At 65.0% G+C, this 22,556-nt stretch overlaps 1 protein-coding gene across 1 annotated transcript; it reads right to left on the bottom strand.

Moving 5' to 3' along the window:
• Positions 1-2,322: 2,322 nt before the first annotated feature.
• Positions 2,323-19,553, bottom strand: OPA3 (outer mitochondrial membrane lipid metabolism regulator OPA3). Its single transcript, XM_062177241.1, has 2 exons — positions 19,367-19,553; positions 2,323-3,741 (listed from the first exon to the last, which is right to left on the bottom strand). Exons 1-2 carry the CDS (start codon positions 19,506-19,508, stop codon positions 3,341-3,343), a joined length of 543 nt encoding a protein of 180 aa, XP_062033225.1. The 5' UTR covers positions 19,509-19,553; the 3' UTR covers positions 2,323-3,340.
• Positions 19,554-22,556: the final 3,003 nt, after the last annotated feature.

The following is a 22,556-nucleotide window of genomic DNA, read 5'->3' as shown; positions in this document are numbered from 1 at the left end:
GAGGCAGGTGCCCGCCACTGGCTGTGGACAGCAGTGACAGTGTCCATGGCCACAGCAGCGAGGCTTAGAGCTCACGTGGCCAGACCACTCCTGAATGGGGCCTGCAAATCTCCCCTGGACTGGAGACGGGGTTCCTCTGGCTTCTGTGGAATGGCTGGACTTGCACAGAGACTGTGCAACGTGGGCAAAAGTGAGCAGCAAGGCACAGGGCTGTGCCCAGGGCGCAGGGGGCTTCCTCACAGTGACAGAGCCCACCGGCCCCTGGTCCGTGACCACCCTCTGCTGGGATGAAGAGCCCTAGGGCCAGGGTCCGGATCTGCCGTCTCTGCCCGTGTCTGGGGGGATGTCCCGAACAGCAGTCAGCGAGAGGAATGCTCTGTGACACGGTGTGGGGGAGCTCAGGAACCACAACCTAGAACAACCGCCAGCTGCCAGGAGTGGCCCAAGCCTGGGGCACCAGGGCTACCAGATCTCCTCCCAGCTGATTCCAAGGGCGTCCCCCCTCCTCGGGATGTGGGACACCTCACATGTGGGACAGACACGCCCACAGCGCAGGGCTCAGCCGTCCTGCCCGGTCGTCCCCCTGCGAAACTTTGTGCAGCCGGCGACGCCTCTGCCCTGGATGCCATCTCCCACCAAGGCTCCCGGCCTCCGCCTGGCCCGCTGCCCACAGCAGCACCGCAGCGGGCAGGCCGGCAAGGGTCTCTGGGCCGCTCCCTCCCCAGTTCAGAGCCCTCCCCCCGCTCCCACTTCGATCAGAATAAAAGCCAAAGTGTCCACCACGGCCGAGGGCAGCCCAGTGGGCTTACGCACCAGTCCCCACGCGTGCACTTTTCTTCCTGAAACAGAACGGAGCAGAAAGCAACACAGGCAGGGCGCTGCACACGGCAGAGCAGCGAGCTGTGACAGGCAGCCGATGGGTCAGCACGGAATCCCCGCGTTACAGCGCGCGCACACACACGCACGGCGAGAGAACACAGGCGTCTCCACAGCTGTCTCCCAGAGATGGACACATCAGAAAGGTGGCGCTAGGCTGCAGAGTAACTACGTAGCCAGGCTTTCATTCCAGTGCTACACACAGCATCACACGAGACACACGACATGGCATGGCGTGTTTCCTGCATGAAGCTTGCAACACGTGCAGTGCGTCCAAGCATGTGCGCGCGTGCACACACACACACACACGGGGAGCTGTGGGCTATCACATGGACGTGCACACGGGGCTCAGGTGACCTCCTGCTGCAGGTGGCGGGGCCACGGAGACAGCTCTGCAGGAGTGAAGGAAGCCAGGCCAGGCAGAGGCAGGCGGTCCTGTGGGGACTCTGGAGGCTGTGGGACCCCAGAGCTGCGTCCGCGGGGGCGGAGGGGACCGCCTGTGTTTGCCGGATCTTCCCATCCATGCCCCTCCCCTGTGCATTCTCTCTCGGGGTGAGTAAGCTCTTTCTAGAAAGAGCTGGAGAGGAGCCGTCTCCAGCTTTGGGGGCCATTCGCGTCTGGTGCAGACACGCAGCCCCGCCGGCGGAAGCAGCCACAGCCACAGGAAGTGTGGACGCAGAGAGAGGGGGCGGGGCTCCGCCTGCACAGCCCTGCTCCAGGGACTCTGGCAGCCAGGACCCCCGCTGCTCCAGGACCGGCTTCGGGGGGCGTCTGTGGGTGCTGCTCACCCATCCCTTCCCCGGGCGGCTGTCTCCGGTGCTCACGGTAAACTCTGCCTCCCGACCTAAGGCGGCTGCCCCCACTGCCCCTGCTTGGTCCACCCCTGCCGCTGGACTGGCCCTAGCACCGTCCCCATCCTCCCCACTCCAGACAGGGGGCGGCGGTGGGCAGGTGCTTGTCTTGTTCCTGCTGATTCCCAGATCCTGGAGTGCGGCCAGGTGCACAGCAGGTGCTCAGCGAGCCCCCCGCCCCCCGCCCCTCCCACTTCTGCCCACGGAGCTCCCTGAGCACTGGCCGGGGGACCCATGCCTGGCCACTCAGCATCACAGCGGCTGGCACGGGCATGGCCTGCGGGTTGGGCTGGAGCTTACGTGAAGTTCTCCTGGGGCGGCTCTCAGCCGTCAGAGAAAACAAGGGGCAACAGGACCAGGCAGGGCTGGAGGGCCCGTGGCCTGTGACACTCGGCCCGGCCCCTCTCCCAGATAACCAGGGGAGGGGGCAGTGGCGCTGCTCCAGCCAGGTCTTCGTGCGAGGCCGGGGAGGGGCTGGCACTGCTGTGAGGCACAGAACAGCGAGGGGAGCGCGGCGGGCGGCATCACAGGACGCAGGAAGGGCCGTTTCTCTTCAAGTATGAAACCCACACACATCAAACTGAAGACACCGGCTTCACGTTCAAGTTTATTCTGACCCCTCTCCCCAGACCACAACTCCACCAAGGTTTAGCCAGTAGGAAAGCAGAGCCCCCCCCCCCACGACTGCCAGCAGAGGGCGGCTGCCCGCCGGGACCGGCCATCTGCAGGGACGAGTCAGGGCAGGTCAGGGGGCGGCTCGGCCCAGCCTGCCCATCCCCCACCCCACCTCTGGGTGACTGCCTCTCTCAGCTTCCTCGCCCAGGAAATTGGGGCTCAGACAAGGCACAGAGGACGCCCCCCAACCCCCAGCAGCCAACCTCCAGGCTCCGTTAGAACAGCGATGGGCAGTGGTAACCATGGAAACCGGGCAGAGGCCCCTCCCTGGCTCCACCCACCACCCCTTAGGCCACTCCCAGTTTTAACACCCCCTGCCCCCAGCTCCTCCCCTTCCAGAAAGGGTGAAGAGGCAGGCTCAGAGCCGGCTTCCTTGGCTTCTACCTGGGCAGGTCTGTGCCCGGGGAAGCAGAAGAAGCCTTGCCCCACCCCCACCCCACCTGCAGCTTCAGGGAAGGGCCTGTTCACTGAACCTCCGGGGCTGGTCTGATAGGGCACAGAGGAGCCCCACTCTCAAGTGCTCAAGTAGAGACCCCGCCTCTCCAGCCAGCTACCTGCCTCCCCCTCTAAGAGCAGGCACAGCCGGGGCACCAGCTGACAAAGGAGGGCGTTCCCGGGCCCGGGGACAGGCAGCGCTCAGCAGCACATGCGGGCGGGGCAGCAAGTTCAGTTCCTGTCTTTCCTTTTGTCAGAAGAGAGCAGGCGACGTCCGGCTGGCCGGGACGGAGTAGGTCAGTGTGGTCTGGGGTGCCAGGCAGTTAGAGCTGGAGGGGGCTCTGCCACCAGCTGTACCCGCCAGGGCGTCCCGACGGAAGGGGGGAACCCCATACCGAGTTGCCTCCACCTCCCTGGCTTCCACTGGGCCGGCGCAGGTCGGGTGGTGTGGGGAGAAGGCCATGTCAGGGCACGCACGGCCACATTCGAGTCCAGCCCTGGTCCTAGTTCTTGGCGGAGGACACTGCGTGGGAGGCAGGCGGCCGCTCCCCGGCGCAGAGCTGGGCGCGCACCTCCTGCACCTGCACGCGCAGCTCGTCCAGCGCGCTCTGCGGCGGCACCGCCTGCATCTGCGCCTGCAGCGCCTCCAGCGCCAGCGCCAGGTGGCCCACCTCGTCCCGCAGCGCGTCCCAGGCCGCCCGCTGCTCCTCCTCCTTGTGGCGCTGCTGCGACTGGTGGCGCCAGTACTCCAGGACCAGGCAGCCTCCGCCCACGATGAAGATGGTGGCCTCGCCCAGCAGCTCGGCGCCCAGCTCGGCGGCCGCCTCCTCGTTCAGCGGCTTGATGGCCGTGCCCCGGAAGCCCATGATGCGCATCTTGGTCCGCATCTCCACCCAGTGGTACACTGCGGGGGGAGAGAGGGGTCAGCTGCGTGCGGAGCCCGATCCAAACCTTGCCCCTCCTCGCCACGGTCCTCAGTGGCGCAAATGGGTACATGGCAGCCAGATGCGGGTGGGGAATGGCGGCGCGTTTAGACAAGACCTGCACCCAGCGTCCCCCAGAGTCACCCCAGGAGATCTCTACAAGCGCCCTCTGGTCCTCCAGAGGCCACGCCCCTGGAGTCACAAGCACCTGCCGCGAGCCAAGGTCAAAGGTATAGAAGCTCAATGGCCTAGCCCCCTCTGCTTCTCCCTTCACGGCTGGGGCCAGGCCGTCCTCCTCCCCACACTGTGGCCCCACCCATCTCCCACGAGGAAGGCCAACCCCCCTTCTTTATCTTCCGCAAGTGTGGAGTTGGGGTGCTGCAAAGGGGGAACCCGTAGGGTAAGTACTCTTTTCCCCACACTCCATGACTTCCACCACCCCGAAGGGGGCGCTCAGCACCGCGCCGGCTTCCCAGCGAGGTTCTGGGCACCCCCTAGGAACGGGCACATGGCAGGTGCCCCTGGAGCAGACACTGAGGAAGACCACGGCAGAACTGCTGCTGGCCGGGACTCCCTCCCGCAGGAGTCCCCGTGCCTCCGAGGGTACAAGACGCTCGAGCCCGGCCGGCCACGGCACACTCGGCACACGCGAGCCACAGACATGCCTGCCGGGAAGGTTTCAAACTGTGCACTAAAGATTGTAAAATCAGCGCAATCCAGAAGAACCTCTTTCATCACAAAGAACCTCACGGTCACAGGAAATTAACAGGTGAATTCTGCACGCCGTTTGGTTGTGGGTCTGTAATTCCTTCTAGAGAATTTTGGGGGGACGGGAACGGCATCTATGAAGGTGTACAATTCCCGACTGCAAAGCAGGGCCCGTTCTTCCCAATTTCTCGAGCTGGACCTCGGCAGCACCAAGGCACAACACTGGACACTCAGGACACACCAGAAACGCCATCTTCTAGGACTGCTCAGCCGTGGGAGAGCAGCTTGAACCTGCAGGTGTATCTGTCACTGTCTTTACGGGGCAGGGCAGCAGGAGGGGCAGGGACTCTGGCGGCCACTGTGGCAGCTCTGGGGTTGCAGGCTGCTCGGGGTCCTCCAACACTGAGGTTTTAGCCCAAGAAGGAGCTGGGGTCCCAGGGGTCTGCTACCTGCCGCCTGGGCCGCCTCACTCCCACGGCCCCGGGGCTCCACTTCCCAGCCCTGACGGTGGGCACCGCGGGTGACACGTCTGCCTTTCCCAGGGACCCAGAGCTTCCTGAGGGCCGGCCCTTCCACTTCCAGCCTCCTCTTCCCTGCCCGGCCCCAGGGCCTCCTTCAGAACGCAGGAGGACTGCCTCTTCCCCCAGGCAGCCTCCCGGGACTCCCCCCAGGCAGGGTCACAGGTACTCTCAGGGCTCCCACAGCACCGCTGTTCTGGGTCAGCTGACTTCTGAAACACAGGCCCCACTGCTGAGAGGCCTCTGGCAAACTACCCCAGTCCCTGCTGTCACGCCTGGAGGCCGGACCCCGCTGCGCCTGGACAGCTTCCCGGAACGCCCGGCTCCCACCGCGCTGGGCAGGCGCGCAGTGCCTCCAGGTTTCCTCCCAGTCCCTGCGTGAACGCTATCCCGAGTGTCCACTCTGCGACAACTCCCGTCTGTCCTGACTTCAGGCCTTCGCTGCCTGGCGTCCACTCGGCCTCTGCGGACTTTGCCGCTTCTGCCTGGGGCTGAGGGCTTCACGGCGAGCCGAGCGTCACTCCTGCGGGGCCGTCACCTGCCCTGCGGTCCCTCCCTGGTGTTCCCGGTGCCACCTTGGCCACACGCACCACCTGTGCCCCTGAGAAGCCACACAGGCCGGGCTGGGCCGGGCCACGTAGCGGTGGGGTGGGGTGGGGACCCTTGGACCCTCCCCCACCATGACAGCAGTGCTGGAGTCTGGGGGCGACCTCAGCCGGCCTCCCAGCCCAGGGCCAGGCCCCGCCAACGGCAGCCAGGGCTGACTCACAGATCTGCACGTGGATCTGGGCTCTGTCACTCCCTGGCTGGGCCGAGCCTCGGCGTCTCCCCCTCACTAGAGCGGCGGTGAGAAGCACCCAGCTGGCGGGCAGAGAATGAAACCGCTCGGCTCACAAGTGTGCGCCAGCCGCCGCTTCCGGCCCTCGCCTGGGAATTCCATTCTGGAGCTCGGCCCTGGACCACGCAGGACAGTTCTCAGCCTGCTCACTGCCCCCCCCCCCCACCACAGCAGGTGTCCCCAGGTGCCCCCTCCAGGAAGCCTTCCTTGACCAGCAGGTCCCTCCCTGGGGCCCCGACCCCACTCTGACCACGGCAGGTGTCAGCGCAGTGCCCCAGCCCCGCGCCTGGTCACTGAGGGGGCTTCATGCCTTTTGTGCCACCTGTCCCCTCAACAATGGGTGGTGCCAGGCCCCTCCCTCAGGCTGCCCCTTCCCTGTCCCCACAGACTTCTCCCCTCAGCTTCAGGGGCTGGCAGCTCCCCAGAGACCACTGCCCAAAGCCCTGTTGTCACTCATCTCATATCTACTTCCTGGGACAACTCAGCCCCTTGTGACCAAACTCCTGGCGCGATCTCTCTGGCCGAGCTCTGGGCGTAGCCCGCCCAGGTGAGCACATGCCGGCGCCAGCCCCCAGGAGCGACACTCAAGCAGTGAGCGGTGCCGAGGGCCCTTCCCTCCGGCAAGATCTGCGGTGGCTGCACCGTCACCCCTCCCTCAGGGGACGGGCACATGCCCCCCCCCCCCACGGGGGGCCTGCCCACTCCTGCGAACCCTGCACACGGCTGCTTCCCTGTGGAATGCGGGCGGCCGAGGCCCCACAGGAGCGCCTGGAGTCAGGGCTGAAGCAGCTCCAGCAGCCCGGACCGGAGGGTGTGGCCGGCGCACCTGCCCGGGAGGGGCTGGGACTGCTGGGAAGGCAGAGTCTCTCAATGCAGGGCGGGCAGTCCAGCGCCAGGCCCGCCCTCGGCAGGCAGCAGAGTTCCGGGAATGGATGGGGCCCCGGGGGACAGCAGGTCCCTTACTCACAAGCACGGGGCGGGGTGTGTGTGTGTGTGTGTGTGCAGACCACTGCCCGGCCGCCTGCGGGAGCAGGGAGCGGGCGGAGACGGCGCGGCTTCCCTCTCTTTATCAGACGTCACCCAAGGATCTGACTCTCAGTCAGGCCCTCACACTCCCTGTACGTGGGCTACGAGCAACCAAGGAAACTCCCGGAACACATAAACGCGGTTTTCAAGCTTGTGCAAGCCGGATGCGTGGGCATTGCCTTTGGCTTCCCAGCCCCCTGCTGACCCCTCCCCCGGCTCCGGCTCCTGCCACACACACACACACACACACACACGGGACACCCGGACTGACTGCCTGGCCAGGGCCGGCCACCGCGGGCATTTGGGGAGTGAGCCAGCAGGTAGGAGCTCACTCTCCCCACCCCCAAATAGGTAATAACAATTCAGAAATGGGAAGTAGCTCACAGCACTCTCCTGGGTGCGACCCCAGAGCAAAGCCCACCCTTCAAGTGACCAAGCACCTGACCAGCGGCGTGCTCGGGCGCGGGGTGACGTCAGAGCTGAGGACACCTTGCTGACCCACACACTCCCTCGGCCGAGGCCCTGTCCCTGCCGCCAGGCTGGGTCAGCGCCCCCCAGGCTCTCTCGGCTGCCCGGGCTTGCAGTACCAACCCCGGCCAGCCAGGGCCGTGGCCGCCGGTTCTCTGTTCTCCGGGAACAGCCTTGCCGCCTGCACCCCGAGTCGGGAGGGGGCAGGGTGAGCGGGTGCAAGGCCCTCTGAGGGGGAAAGGGGTACGCAGCCGCCTGAGCAGTCCACACAGCCGCGGGTCTGTGGGCGGGAGCCACAGGACCCATCTGGGGAACCAGGACCAGCACTTCTTTAAAGAAAACAACTCGAGGCCGGCGCCGTGGCTCACTAGGCTAATCCTCCGCCTAGCCGCACCGGCACACCAGGTTCTAGTCCCGGTCGGGGCGCCGGATTCTGTCCCGGTTGCCCCTCTTCCAGGCCAGCTCTCTGCTATGGCCCGGGAAGGCAGTGGAGGATGGCCCAAGTGCTTGGGCCCTGCACCCCATGGGAGACCAGGAGAAGCACCTGGCTCCTGGCTTCGGATCAGCGCGATGCGCCGGCCGCAGCGGCCATTGGAGGGTGAACCAGCGGCAAAAAGGAAGACCTTTCTCTCTGTCTCTCTCTCTCACTGTCCACTCTGCCTGTCAAAAAAAAAAAAAAAAAAGAAAGAAAGAAAGAAAACAACTCAAAACAAACTTTTAGTTCGTTCAGACAAAATTCTAGAAAGCACGAGGAACCCGCAGGGCGTCGGCGAGGAGTGAGGACTCTTGGGGGTGAGTTCCTCTCCTGAGGGCTGATGGCCACAGGGGCCGCGGCCATCAAACCTGCCAAACTGCCCCTTTACACCGTGCACACATCAGATAAACCTCAGGACAGCCACAGACAAGAAACTGAGAAGAGAGAGCTAAACAGCACAGGGCAGGGGCTGGTGCTGTGCGCAGAGGGTTAAGCCGCGCCTTGCAAGGCTGGCATCCCATCCGGGAGCGCTGGTTCAAGTCCCGGCTGCGCCATGTCTGATCCAACTCCATGATAAAATGCCTGGGAAAGCAGCAGATGATGGTCCAAGTAACCGGTTCCCTGCCACCCACATGGGAGGCGCGGACGGAGTTCCAGGCTCCTGGCTGCAGCCTGGCCCAGCCTGGCTGTTCTGGCTTCCGATTCTGCATTCCTCCTAACGCACACCCTGGGAGGCGGCAGGTGGCGGCTCACGTACTTGGTCACGTACTCGAGACCTGGATGGAGGCCCCAGCTCCTGCCTTTGGCTCCAGCCCAGCCATGGCCACTGTGGATATTTAGGGAGTGAATCAACAGATAGTGGCTCCCTCCGCCTTTCAAGCAAATAGAAAATCCTTTTTTTAAAGGCGATGGTGGACGTTGTGGCACGGCAGGTTAAAGAGCCCCTACGACGACGGCATCCCATGCGAGCACAGGTTCAAGCCCCCGGCTGCTGCACCCAGGAGAGCAGAAGACGGCCCAAGTGTTAGAGCCCTGCCGCCCACGCGGGAGACCTGGAGGGAGGTTCGGGCTCCTGGCTTTGGTCCGGCCCAGTTCCGGTTGTTGTGGTCATTTGGGGAGCGAACCCGCAGATGGAAGACCTCTCTCGAACTGGGGCCAGTGTCACGGCTTGGTGGCTTACGCCTCCGCCTGTGACGCCGGCACCCAAGTAAGCGCTGGGTCCGGTCCCCGCGGCTCCACTCTGATTCAACTCCGCTGGTGTGGCTGGAAGGGCAGCTGAAGACGGTCCACGTCCCTGGGCCCCTGCCGCCCCCACGGGAGACCCGGATGGAGCCCAGCGCTGGGGAGTGAACCAGCAGATGGACGATCTGTGTGCGGTTTCCCCTCTCTATAACTCTGCCTTTCAAGTAATTACATAAAGAAATCTTTAAGACAAAAAACTGGAAAACTAAGCAGATGTCCATCATTAGCAGAGTCATTAAATAAAATGTGACTTATTCACGGACCGGAATCAAAGAAAAGAACACAAAATGAAAACGGGAAAGGAGGGGCTGGCGCTGTGGCACAGCGGGTAAAGCTGCTGCCTGTGGCGCTGGCATCCCACACAGGCACCAGTTTGAGTCCCTGCTGTTCCACTTTTTTTTTTTTTAAAGATTATTTATTTGAAAGGCAGAGTTATAGAAAGGCAGAGAGAGCGAGCGAGCGAGCGCAAGGTCTTCCATCCACTGGTTCACTCCCCTGATGGCCACAACAGCCGGACCTGCGCTGATCCGAAGCCAGGAGCTTCTTCCAAGTCCCCCATGTGGGTGCAGGGGCCCAAGGACTTGGGCCATCCTCTACTGCTTTCCCAGGCCACAGCAGAGAGCTGGATCAGAAGTGGAGCAGCCAGGGCAGGGGAGGGGGGAGCGGTGCTGTGGCATAGTGGGTAAAGCCGCTGCCTACAGTGCCAGCATCCGGGACTCGAACCGGTGCCCATATGGGATGCCGGCACTGCAGGTGGCGGCTTTACCTGCTACACCACAGCTCCAGGCCCAGCTCCGGTCGTTGCAACCACCTGGGGAGTGAGCCACTGGATGGAAGCTTGCTCTCTCTCTTTCCTCTCTCGATATTTCTGACTTTCAAATAAATAAATCTTAAAAAATAAATAAATCAAGGAAAAAGAACGTCTGAGACAAGCAGCAACAAACTCCACAGCATGATGTGGACAAAGCAAGACGAAGAAGTCCACCCCGCAGGGTCCGTCTATGTGACGTCTAACCAGAGGCAGCACCGCTCGGCAGGGGCGAGTCAGGCGGGAGGTGGGGGGGCGAGAGGGGGCGGGGGGGGCATTCTGAAGGATGGGGGTGAGGGGGCGTTCTGAAGGATGGGGGTGAGGGGGGGTGTTCTGAAGGATTGGGGGTGTTCTGAAGGATGGGGGTGAGGGGGTGTTCTGAAGGATGGGGGTGGGGGGGTGTTCTGAAGAATTGGGGGTATTCTGAAGGATGGGGGGCGTTCTAAAGGATGGGGGGCATTCTGAAGGATGGGGGGGCGTTCCGAAGGATGGAGGGGGGCGTTCTGAAGGATGGGGGTGAGGGGGGTGTTCTGAAGGATGGGGGGCATTCTGAAGGATGGGGGGCGTTCTGAAGGATGGGGGGGCGTTCTGAAGGATGGAGACGTCTCCTACGTTAGGGACACAGCACATGTTTACCAAGTCACTCAGCTGCACACTTCATTTTGTCGGCAGGGTTAATTTTATCTCTTTGAAAGAGTTACAGAGGAGACAGAGAGGGAGCTGCCGTCTGCGGATTCACTCCCCAGATCGCTGCAATGGTCAGGGCTGCGCCAGGCTGAAGCCAGGAGCCGGAAACTCCATCCCAGTCTCCCAGGTGGGTGCAGGAGCCATCTTCCGCTGCTCTCCCAGGGAGCTGGATCGCAAGTGGGGCAGCTGGGACACCAGCCGGGCCCACGTGGGATGCTGGCGCTGAGTGGGACCTCAACCCACTGCGCCACAGCGCCGGCCCCTGGTTGTGTTACACTGCACGGCGCCTGCATCAGAACGTCGATTATTGAGAAGTGCCGTCCGAGGAGGAGCCTGGGAGCCGGTGGCATTGATTCCCCAGGGGTCGCCCCAGGGACCTTCTCTGTCGGCTGTTTCCTCGCTCACAGACCGGGACAATCACAAGCCCCCTAATAAGATGGCCACGATCGAGTGTCCGATGGAGACGACGGAAGCTCGGGAAATCAAGGGTTCCTCTCAGTCACTGGACCAGCATCCAGCGTCAACAGAGCTTCCGGTGCTCCCAGCCCCGCGCCCGTCCCTGGATGCCGCCCGCTCGGTTCAGCGCTCCCCCACCTCTGGCCTCCCGCAACAGCAGAGGCGCCCAAGCCAGCACCACAGGGAGGCGCCCTGGAGGACCCCTCTCCCTGCCTCTGCTGTCCCGGCTTCAGGAGGGGCTAACCCGCCCCTCCACCTGGCCCATCAGAGCAGCAGACAAGGCCACAGCGATGGGCTGTGTGTTCCCTGGAACACAGGGATTGGCTCAGGGATGGGGACGTGGGCCAAGCGGGCCACTGGGAAGCAGGCGGGAACCTTGGGGAAGGGCGCCGCCCCGTGCCCAGGGCCCTGGCAGGTGCCTGTTCCTGTGAGCGCCAGAGCAGCCCTGTGACTGCCGGCTCAGCCTCTCCTAGAGCGGCGCCTGGCACAGAGCCAGCACGAGTACCGATCTGCTGACAGATTGGTACTACACAGCTCCCAGTGGACTGGCGCCCAGCCACACCCCAGACAGGGACCCCACTTCTCCCTGCCCAGCCACAGAGACCAACCCACTCCGAGGAGGGCAGAGCGGAGAGGACTTGGGGGGTTATGGGGTCAGGGGAAGCAACCCAGAGAGAGGCTGGGAGCTCAGCACGCTCTCGCGTCGGGTGAGCCTGGAACAGGTCTGGTTTGCTGTTGGTTTGCTATGTGACAGGGTTTAAAACCAACTCTGGGGCTGCCCCGGCACAGCCTGCAGCACCGGCACCCATACAGGCGACGGTTCGAGTCCCGGCTGCTCCACTTCCAACCCAGCGCCTGGCTAATGGTCTGGGAAAACAGCAGAGGATGGCCTAAGAGCTTAGACCCCTGCCAGCCACATAGGAGACCCAGATGGAGTTCCTGGCACCTGGCTTCAGCCGGTGCCGCCATTTGGGGAGGGAACCAGTAAATGGAGGATCTCTTTCCTCACCTCTCTCTGTAACTCTGCCTTTCAAATAGACAAACATTAAAAGCAAACAAACAAACAAACAAAAATCCTGCAAATGGGGCCCCTGCCATCTCCAGCCTGCAGGGACGGGGCTCGTCCTAGGACTGTGCGGGACAGAGGTGTGCGGGGGCAGGGGGACCCAGCGCGGCTGCCCGGGGGGCAGGGAGACATCGGGGCTCGTCCTAGGACTGTGCGGGACAGAGGTGTGCGGGGGCAGGGGGACCCAGCGCGGCTGCCTGGGGGCAGGGAGACGTCGGGGCTCGTCCTAGGACTGTGCGGGACAGAGGTGTGCGGGGGCAGGGGGACCCGGCTCGGCTACCCGGGGGCAGGGAGACATCCTAGGACTGTGCAGGACAGAGGTGTGCGGGGGCAGGGGGACCCGGCTCGGCTACCCGGGGGCAGGGAGACATCCTAGGACTGTGCGGGACAGAGGTGTGCGGGGGCAGGGGGACCCAGCGCGGCTGCCTGGGGGCAGGGAGACGTCGGGGCTAGTCCTAGGACTGTGCGGGACAGAGGTGTGCGGGGGCAGGGGGACCCAGCGCGGCTGCCTGGGGGGCAGGGAGACGTCGGGGGCTCGTCCTAGGACTGTGCAGGACAGAGGTGTGCGGGGGCAGGGGGACCCGGCTCGGCTACCCGGGGGCAGGGAGACGTCCTAGGACTGTGCGGGACAGAGGTGTGCGGGGGCAGGGGGACCCGGCTTGGCTGCCCAGGGGGCAGGGAGACGTCGGGGGCTCGTCCTAGGACTGTGCAGGACAGAGGTGTCCCGGGGCAGGGGGACCCGGCGCGGCTGCCTGGGGGCAGGGGGCTGGGGTGGAGCCGCACAGCACTGCCATTGTGGATGCAAACTGGAGGCAGCCCCGCTCATCGCCAGCCATGCAGAGCGGGTCACCCTCATCTGTGAGGGCTGCGGCCTGGAGCCTCCCCGTGGGCTGTGGCCAGGACACACACAGCTGGAGACGGAAGCTGCGGCCCTGGCGCTCCGTGGAGCCCCCCGCCCCGAGCTCCCGCCATCAAGGCTGGTGGCGCCCAGCCCGGGTAAGCTGGCAGCGAGGGCGGTGTCCTGGGCCTCTGGACGCGGCCTGCTCCTGAAGAATCCTCTGACCGTCCCGCACCCCCACAGGCCCACGCTCCCTCCCTTTGCCAGATGAGGGTCCTTCAGGATGGAATTAAAAGACCAGTGTATTAGGGTGTGAAAGAAAGAGGGAAAGGAGAAACCTAGGCACAGCCGGGTGTTCACAAGAAGCCCACGGAACCCCCACTGTGAAGGCACTGGCCCCGGTAACTCACTACTCATTCCACGTTCCCACACTTTTCCAAGCCTCCAACAAAGGCTCAACACCCCTCGAGGCCAGAACCGCTGGGACACGAGGATGGCAGAGACACAGCGGGGCCTCAGGCCCCCGCAGGCACCCCTGAGCCACCAGCCACAGAGCTGCCTTCCTCAGGCTGCTGACGAAGCCAAAAATAAGTGCCCACTTAAGGCTTACGATGTATTGGCTGTATGCTCAAACAATTACAGATGAGCACAAACCGATACAGAGATACCCCGGGTGGACGGCCAAGGCGGCCCCAGGCGCCGTCCCTAGAGTGCGGAACCCAGCGGCAGAGGCACTGACTCGGGCGCCCTCTGCTGTCCACGTGGAGAACTGCGTGCAGCTCTCATTGCAAATCCACCTGCCTCACGCAGGGGTTTCGGGTTTTTGTTGTTCTTAAAGGCTCCCGCCCGGAAATTAGGACTGAGGGTTTAACAAGGAGCAAACAAGCAAATCCCAACACAGAGGTCACACCAAGGATTTCCAACACATACAAGTCTGTATGGGAAAACATTTTAGTGAAAACAAATCAAAGAAAAAAAAACTATTTTAAACGTAGTTAATTTCATCCCTTCTAATTTTGCGGTATTAAGTTTTTATGTATTTTGATTTTATCTGAAAGGCACACGGCAGAGACAGAGAGATCTTCCTTCCGCTGGTTCACTCCCCAGTGCTGAGCTACAGTGAAGCCGGGAGCCAGGAACCCAACCTGGATCCTGCGTGGGCGGCAGGGCCGGAGCCTGGAGCCCTCACCTGCCGCCTCCTGGGCACCTCGGCAGCAAGCCGCTCAGGATCCAGGCTCTGACGGGCAGCGTCTCAACTGCTGAGCCAAACCTCCACCCCGCGCGTGGTTTTACATGCACACACACTGCACAGACATCACGCACGATGGCGACACGGACAGGACTGCTAACGAGGGCACACGCGCGCACACGCACACGCACACGCTGAGGGAGGGGGTCAGAGGCGCTTCCTGACTGGGGACCGTGATAAAGCGGGGCGTGGAGGTGGCGGCGGCCTGGCTGTCTGTCACGCAGCGTGGCTGCCGAGCCCTGGACGTTACAAAGCGGCTCCAGGGACGTGACCTGCGGGCTGTCAGAAACTGACACTTCCGGCCCTTCCCCAGGTCGCCGGAGCAGCAGCCACGGCACCAGCGCTGGTGTCAGGAGAGCCGGTGCCCTCGGCAGCGCTGTTTGCTCCGGACTCCAGCCGGTCCACGGGCTTCAACCTCAACCGTGCTGGCCGGCACCGCTGCGAGTTCTACTGGGCTCTTCTCCCAACCTCTGGCAATTGTTCAATTTATTTTTAAAAAATGTTATTTGTTTGACAGAGAGGGAAGGAGAGAGGGAGAGAGAGAGAGAGAGATCTTCCATCCGCCCATTTATTTTCCAAATGCCCACAACTTGGCCAGGCCCAAGCCAGCAGCCAACGAGCTCCATCCGAGACTCCCGTGTGGCCAGCAGGGCCCCAGGAACTTGAGCCATCGCCTTCGGCCTTGCAGAGCGCGCCTGCGCAGGGAGCCGGGGTGGAAGCGGTGGCGGGACTCGACCCGGGGCGCTGGGGCGTGCACGCGGCTGTCCCCAGCGCCCACCCCTCGTCTTGGGTTTCCCACCGCTCATCATCCTTCAGCGCAGTCAGGATTTGGACCCACACCTGACGCTCTGCTCCTGCAGCCTCTTGCGGGGGGGCTGCTTCCTGTGTGCCCACAACTCGCACCGGGAGCCCGCAACTCCGAGCTCCGGGAAGGCTCTGCCCGGGCCCGGGCAGAGAGGACTCCCCCGGGGAACTCATGTTGGTCCCCACCAGGCACTCAGGGCGGGGCAGACCCGGGTCATTCTCAGCTGGCCACGTCCAGGTCAGAGTCTAATCAGAACCCACACCCCCACGGTCACTCGGGAGGATTCGCGGATTCCCGCGGCTCCGCCTACAGCCGGGGCTGTGGCTTCCCCGGCAAGCTTTCTCTAGGCACCGCGCACCTCTGCCCACAAGGCAGGTGGGCTCCAGCCGGCTTCCCCCAGGCCCTGTGGAGCTGCGTCTGTCCCAGGAGCACAGGGGCCCCACTGTTCAGTGCCCCACCTCCTCCCTCCCGGTGGGCACAGCCGTGCACCCCAAGGTCACTGTAACTGCCGGGGGGGGGGGGAGGCGGGGGCCTCGCTCCTCGGCTGCTCCCCCCGCCTCGCTGCACGGCTGCCACTCCAAGCCCAGCTCCAGCGCAGGCCCCTGCCCGCTGCTCCCTGAAGCTGAAGGCTGCAGGCCTGTGCCCAGGGTTTCCGGGTGTGAGGCCCGCAGGTGAGCGCGTACCGCACCCAGGAAGGCAGCCAGGCACACAGGGGCAGTGAGCGCCGGCCACGCCCTGGGCAAACAGCAGAGCAGCGTGGCCTTGGGCAGTGACGCACACGGCCCGCCCAGCACGGACCACCGACAACCGGATGTGCGTGCTCTGGGCTCCACTCCCAGCCTCACACAAAGGCTCAGCGCGCAGGGCCCCGCCGGGCACACAGCAACCCCAACGCAAACCCAAAGCGGCAGAGGGCGGCACGGACTCTGGCCCTTCCGGGTCCCGCCCGGGCAGCCCTCCCAGTCTCTCTGCAATGCCCCAGACACCGCTCTGACCCATCTCCAGGTGAGAACCTGTTTCCTTACCTGGCCAAAGCCAGGAGCCTGGAGCTCCATCCCAGCCTCCTCCTGGGTGCTGGGGCCCGAGCACCCGAGCCCTCCCTGCTGCCTCCGGGGGGCCGGAACTGGACCTGAACCCCGCACTCTAAGAGGACTCGGCGTCCACCTCAACTGCAGGCCAACCCCTGACCGACTCACACGGTTGCCAGGGACACTGAGGGTCCCCAGGTTCCCGCCATTAGGATGTGGCGTCTTCAGGGCACACGACTGCCCACGTGCGGAACCAGAGCAGGCGGACAGCCCGCGGCGGCTCCCGGCGGCGGCACAGTGACCGCAGGAGTGGCCCCCGCCCACCCGGCTCCCCACCTCGCCCAGGAGAGCTCTTTGCCTCCCGCAGAGCGCGTCCTCAATGCCGCTGCCGGTCTCCCCGCCCCCGCCCCGCCATGGCCCCAGGGTGGCCCCCGAGAAACCAGCCAGGCGAGGGGCTGCGCCTGTGCCATCTCAGCCGCGTGCCCAGACGCTGACGTGGCGGCCGGCAAGGGTGGCCCGACCCGGGAGAGCGCACAGCCGTCACCAGGCTCTGGGAAACGCTCATTGGGGCCACAGCCGGGGCAGCTGTCGAGGGCGGAACAGGAGCGGTGTGTGCCCACCTGCCGCGTCTCCCGCCCCAGGCCTGCCCACTCCACCTTCCAAACACATGTGCTGGTTATCCGTGTCCAAACACATGCGCTGGTTATCCGTGTCCAGGAGGGAAAGGCAGGCGTCTTCCCTCGGTTAGCACCGGGAACAAGGGGTCCCTGTGAGCAGGGCAACCGACAACCAACGGGCACAGCCCCCGGAGAGAGGCGCTCAGGCCACACGGCCAGGCCAAGGTGGCCATCGTGAGCGCAGCCAAAGGAGGAGCTCAGAGCGCTGCTGCCGGACAGCCGGCCCCGCGTGTTGGTGCCGCGCACAAGGACAGCACCACGGCGGGAGAGCAGGGTCGGCAAACAGGATTCAGACCCTGGGGGGGTGAAAGTTGGCAGCATGGTCCCCAGCGCAGTGCGGGGGCTCCCCCTGCGTCTCCTCCAGACGCGCCCCTGTTCCCAGGAACGGCCTCCCTGGGGCTGGTGTCTGTCGAGGTGCAGGAAGACGCTAGAATGTTCCACCTGGTCCAGCAGGCTGAGACCAGCTCATGGGAGAGCCCAGGCCTCCCCGATCACGCGCTCTCCCCGCCCCCCCCCCCCAGGCCTCCTATCTCCAGGTGTTTACTCTTCCTCCTCCCAGCGAGGCCCCACGCAGGGGGCAGATGACAGACCTGACGTCACTGTCTCCTGCTGTCACAGGGTGCACCCAACGCGCAGCCTCCCAGGGGCCCCGCACTGTGCCCCACGGGAGGCCCTTGTCCACTGAAGTATCACAGGCTGAAACGCCAGGCGCACGCTGCTTGTCAAGTGGTTGGGAAAAAGAAGAGTGAGCAAACACACGCGAGCACACACAGACACACACATGCACACGTGAACCACACACATGCGCGCACACGTATGCACATGCCCGTGTACACACGCGCACACGTGTGCACTTATGTGCACATACACATGTATGCAGACACACAAGGACACGCGTGCACACGTGTGTACACGCACAGAGGGCACATGTATGTGTGCGCATATACACACATGTGTATCCACGTACACACATACACACTGTGTACACACACTCACACACGTGTGCGCGCACACACTCACACACACGCTCACACACCTATGCGCACACACACTCACACACACGCACACAGGAGCCAACAGCAAGTCTGCCGAGGGTGGGAATCCGATGCGCAGGGTAAGGGAGGGTCCAGCTTCTCCGAGGGGTTGCAACTTCACAAAGAGAAAGTGTGGGGGCAAGAAAACCCCTCCGGAACCTGCCCCCGGGACTACAGCGGGGGCCCCGCACGCGCCCCTGCCCCGGCCGCCTCCGGGGAGACCCTCCGCCCGCTCTGCCTCGCGCCCACGTGGGCGGCGCTGGCTGCCCGGCTGCCCGCCTCCGCCGCTCTCCCGCACCCCGGGCTGTCCTCCGGAGCGAGCGTTCCTGTTCTGAGATGCCGCGGCTCCAGCCGCTGGCCGGGTGCGCTGATCGCCACACACACCCGGCCCCTGGCCCAGCCCTGCTGCTCCCCTGCCGCGCCCGCGGCCTCCACCCGACACAGCTCACAGCGCTTAGGCACGAACGCTCACAGCAGCACGCCCGCGCGCTCCCCGCAAGATCCGGGGTCCCGCGCGCTCGGCGCTCAGGAAGCCGCCAGCCGGGCGCAGCGCGGGGCGCAGCCACGCCCTGCCCGGCGGACCCCAGCTCCCACCCCGCGGCCTCCCCTCTGAGAGCCGGAACAGCTCATCCCCCGGCCAAGGCCGCGCAGCGTGGGCAGCGCGGAACCCGCACCCCAGCGTCCGCACCAAAGGACCAAGGATCCGCGCCCGGACAGCACGCGCGAGCCCCGCCCTCCGGCCGGCCCTGTCCCCTCGCCCCTCAGGTCCCCCGCCGGCGCCTCCTCCGCCAGGAAGCCCCCCGGGAGCCCCAGGCCAAGCCCAGTGTCCGGCGCTGTCCGCCGAGGGCCTGGGTCTGCGCCCACCGCGCCGGGCGCTCCCTGGAGGCACAGCCTGGCGCCGGCTCGGCCCCTGCAGCCCAGGCCTGAGCAGACACGAAGTGGCGGACGAGGGGGCCCCCCGGGAGCCTTCAGGACCCCACGGCCCCGGGGACACCGGGGCACTCGGGCCCGCCCCCCCACCCCGACCACTTCCGGTGGACACTGACAGGTCGGGGTGCCGCCGCCCGCGTCCGCAGCCCTGACGGACGGAGGGCGGACGAGGCAGTGCTGGGCGAATGTCCGCTCAAACTCGCTTTCTGCCAAGCCCCCGGGCCGCAAAGGTCGCCCTCCAGCAGCGCGCCCTTAACCCAAGCCTACGGCCCGGAGTGAACCTGGGGAACACCAACGTTCCAAACGGATGAGTCACAGCACCCCTCACCTCCCGGGGCAAGAGGGAAACTGAGGACCGGGTGGAATTTTAGAAACCGAAGCCGCCCAAGGATGGCTTGGCTAAAGACTGACCGCTCTCTCCTCAACCCCGCCCCTCGTTCCTCTCAGTCCCGGTAAGCCCCACCCAAATTACTCCTTTCTCCCAGACTATTGGCTCGCGAAGACGTCAGTCTCCTCAGGCTGTCTTCCTCTACTGGCTACTTACGAGCTGGAGCCCCGCTCCGCCCCCTTCCACACGCCCGCCCTCACTATTGGACTATCCGCGTGCCCCTCTCCCAGAAGCCCTCCCTATTGGCTACACGACTTTGCCGGTTCGGGCTGTCATTGGTCGTGGACAGAAGTCCATCCCCTAAGCAACCACCTGAGAGAGGTTGGGAGAAGGGAAAGGTTGGAGGGACTTGGGGTCAGACTCACGCTGAGCCGGAGGGAGGCAGATATAGGTCTTGAAGAACTCGCTTCGGCGGGCGGCCTCCTTAATGCGGTTGGCAAGCGGCTTGCTGACCTGCCGGATGCCCAGGTATAACAGCTTCGCCATGGGGAACGCGCCCACCACCATCTTGGCGGTCGCACGGAGCACGCGCAACCTTGCTGACTGGGCGGGGCGTCTCGGTTCTCGCCGCTCCGCCCCCGCCCGCCCACGGCCGTGCGTGCGTGCGTGCGTGCGTACGTGCGACCGCACGCTCGAGGGGTGGGCTCCTGCCGGGGCGTTCCCTGACGTTGTCGCGTCGATGCTGACGTCGCGACGTCCGTACGCTGAATATGCAAATGACCCTGCGGAAGTACGGCGGCCAGGGGGCGGGGCCGTTGAACTGCTGCTCGCAGGAACTTGGCGGGGCCCCACGCCCGCTCCGGCTGACGTCACCGCGCTCCTGCGTGATGTCACGTCGTGGGGAGGCTTCCCCGCCCAGAGGAGGCTCGGAGTTAGTGCTGATTAGGGCTCCCGAGTGCCAGGCGCGCTCCTCCGCCGGTCAGGTCCCGGCGGGGAGTGAGGCCGTGCAGGTTAGGCGGCTGACAGCGTCCCTGGGCCCTCGGGACACAGCCTAGGGCCCTGGGCAGCTGCTGGCATTGCCATTGCGAGCTCCTCCCGGGGCGTTCCCCCAACCGGGGGCGGCCGGCGAGCACAGGGGTCCTCGGCCTGCGTGCTTCCTGCCCCGGGGGCGAGGGTCCCCGGGGAGCTGGCCCCGAGGGTCCCCGGGGAGCTGGCCCCAGGACAGGTCCCACGCTGGCCGGCCTCCCCTGCCCAGCGGGGAGCCGAGCCGTATAAACAGGGTCAGGCAGAGGTCGAGAGAAGCTTGGCTCTCTGGAGGGCCGAGGACAGGCAGGCCGGCGCGGGGGCAGGGGGACCCTGCGCCTTCCTGGACACCCGCCGCCCCCACCCCGAGTGTCCTTTGCCGAGGTCCCAGGCCTGGGAGGGGAAGGACGACCTGCGACCCTCCTCCGTGCTGTGTGTGTGACCCCGGCTATGTCAATGACCCAGAAAGCCAAGGTTCCCAGCAGCCGCTGCCCAGGGCGCCTGTGGACATGGGGCGTGAGGGTCTAGGGAAGCAGCTGAGGCCGGAGAGTGACCAGGGCTTGGGCAGAGTTAGGTGAGCGGCTGAGTCCTGGCTCGGGCCGGGGCGCAGAGAGCCCCAGGGGACGCCCTGGCCACCGCGCCTAGGGCAGGGCCCGGCGCACCGCTGGCGCTCGCTGAAGGAAGGGGGCTGAGCCCGGGGCGGGGGTGCCCGGCCTCTGATTCTCCACCGGGTCTGTGTTGAAAAGGCTCCCGGCCCCGCGGCTTGGGGACCCAGCCCAAAAGGCTCCCGGCCCCGCGGCTTGGGCACCTAGCTTCCTGCGTCTCTGTGCCCCCGCCCCCATTTCCTCTAAGTGCAGACTTTCCGCCCCTCTCCCCCCTCTTCCTTCCCCTGAGAGGGGCTTCCGGGCACCTCTTGTGTGGCGGGACAGGGCGGGGGGCGTGCGTCTGGGCTCCTTTCCCCCTCGGGGGAGCCCCCACGGGGACGAGGAGGGGACAGGAGACCTGCCAGAGCCGGGGCTCCCTCCTGCTCCCCAGCCCGCCATTCCTGGTGGCCCCAGAGAGGCCAGGGCGGGGAGCCGTGGTCACCCCGGGGCGTGGGAACGGAGGCAGCCGGGGTGGCTCCGGCGCTGACTCACTGGCCATCTGCCCTGAGCCTAGTGGCTTGGCCCCAGTGGCTGCCCCGAGCCAGGGCCCGGGTGGCTCCCTTCGCACAGGCCCCAGGAAGCCTTACCCCGGTGCAGACCCAGGCCCGCGTCAGCACCTCCCGAGGGCTCCCGGCTTCTGCCCTCGCCTGCCCAGTCCGTTCCCCAGGCGCTGGCCAGCAGATCCCGGTGAACGCGGAAGTCGGGTCACTTCCTGCCCTGCCCAGAGCCCCCCAGCTCAGAGCCAGAGGCAAAGCCCCATCTGCCTGCTCCTCCGGCCCCTGCTGCAGCCACGCTGTGTGTGTGCCTGTATGTGTGCGAGTCTGTGCGTCTCTGTGTATGTGTGTCTCTGGGTGGGTGGGTGGGTGGATGTGTGTCTGTATGTCTCTGAGTGTGTCTGTGTGTGTGTCTCTGTGTGTGTGTGTCATATATTTGTTTTTTTTTGTTTTTGTTTTTTTTTTTTTTTTTTTTTTTTTTTTGACAGGCAGAGTGGACAGTGAGAGAGAGACAGAGAGAAAGGTCTTCCTTTTGCCGTTGGTTCACCCTCCAATGGCCGCCGCGGTAGCGCGCTGCGGCCGGCGCACCGCGCTGATCCGATGGCAGGAGCCAGGTGCTTCTCCTGGTCTCCCATGGGGTGCAGGGCCCAAGGACTTGGGCCATCCTCCACTGCACTCCCTGGCCACAGCAGAGAGCTGGCCTGGAAGAGGGGCAACCGGGACAGGATCGGTGCCCCGACCGGGACTAGAACCCGGTGTGCCGGCGCCGCAAGGCGGAGGATTAGCCTAGTGAGCCGCGGCGCCGGCCCATATATTTGTTTTACTTGCTCGTCAGGAGCCCCGTGAGGGCTGGCTTGGTCATCACTGTGTCCCCGGCACCCCCCCCCCCATGAGCCTCTGTGGAAGGAATGAGTAAATACCCTTCCTGTTGTCCTGAGCCTCCTCCCCCAGGCAGCCTGCCTTGATTGCCCTTCATTGCAGTCCTGCCACACAGGAAGGCTGTGGGGTCACACACTGGTCTCTAACCGGCCGGGTGGGTGCCCCCACAGAGCACCGGGCTGCAGCTCCCACTGCCCAGGCCCCCGAGTGGGAGTGGGCAGGGACCCGCCCTGGGCCGTCTGGAGCTGCTCCCCCACCTGCCGTGACGCAGCCTGGAAGGGCGGTGACCGGAAGCGGACTCCGGTTTCTAAGCGCGTGGACACGTTCTGTGCCCCGAGTCAGGCTTGTAGCCCTTTGTTGGCGACCCTGCCAGCTTTCTTCTGGGAATTAAACGCAATTTCTGCGTTTGCTTTCATTTGCTCGTCCCCTCCTCCAGGGAGCCCTCCATGACTCCCGGACTGTCCCAGGGCCCGGGAGCCCCGGAGGGCAGGCCAGGGCTGTGGGCTTCATGGAGGAGCATGGTCCACCTCGTAACACACCAACCTCACTCTTTTCCTGCGACCTTGTATTCTCAG

This window comes from Lepus europaeus, chromosome 19 (genome assembly GCF_033115175.1).
Source record: "Lepus europaeus isolate LE1 chromosome 19, mLepTim1.pri, whole genome shotgun sequence".
Classification (NCBI taxonomy): Eukaryota; Metazoa; Chordata; class Mammalia; order Lagomorpha; family Leporidae; genus Lepus; species Lepus europaeus.
This window is presented reverse-complemented; position numbering and strand designations above follow the sequence as displayed.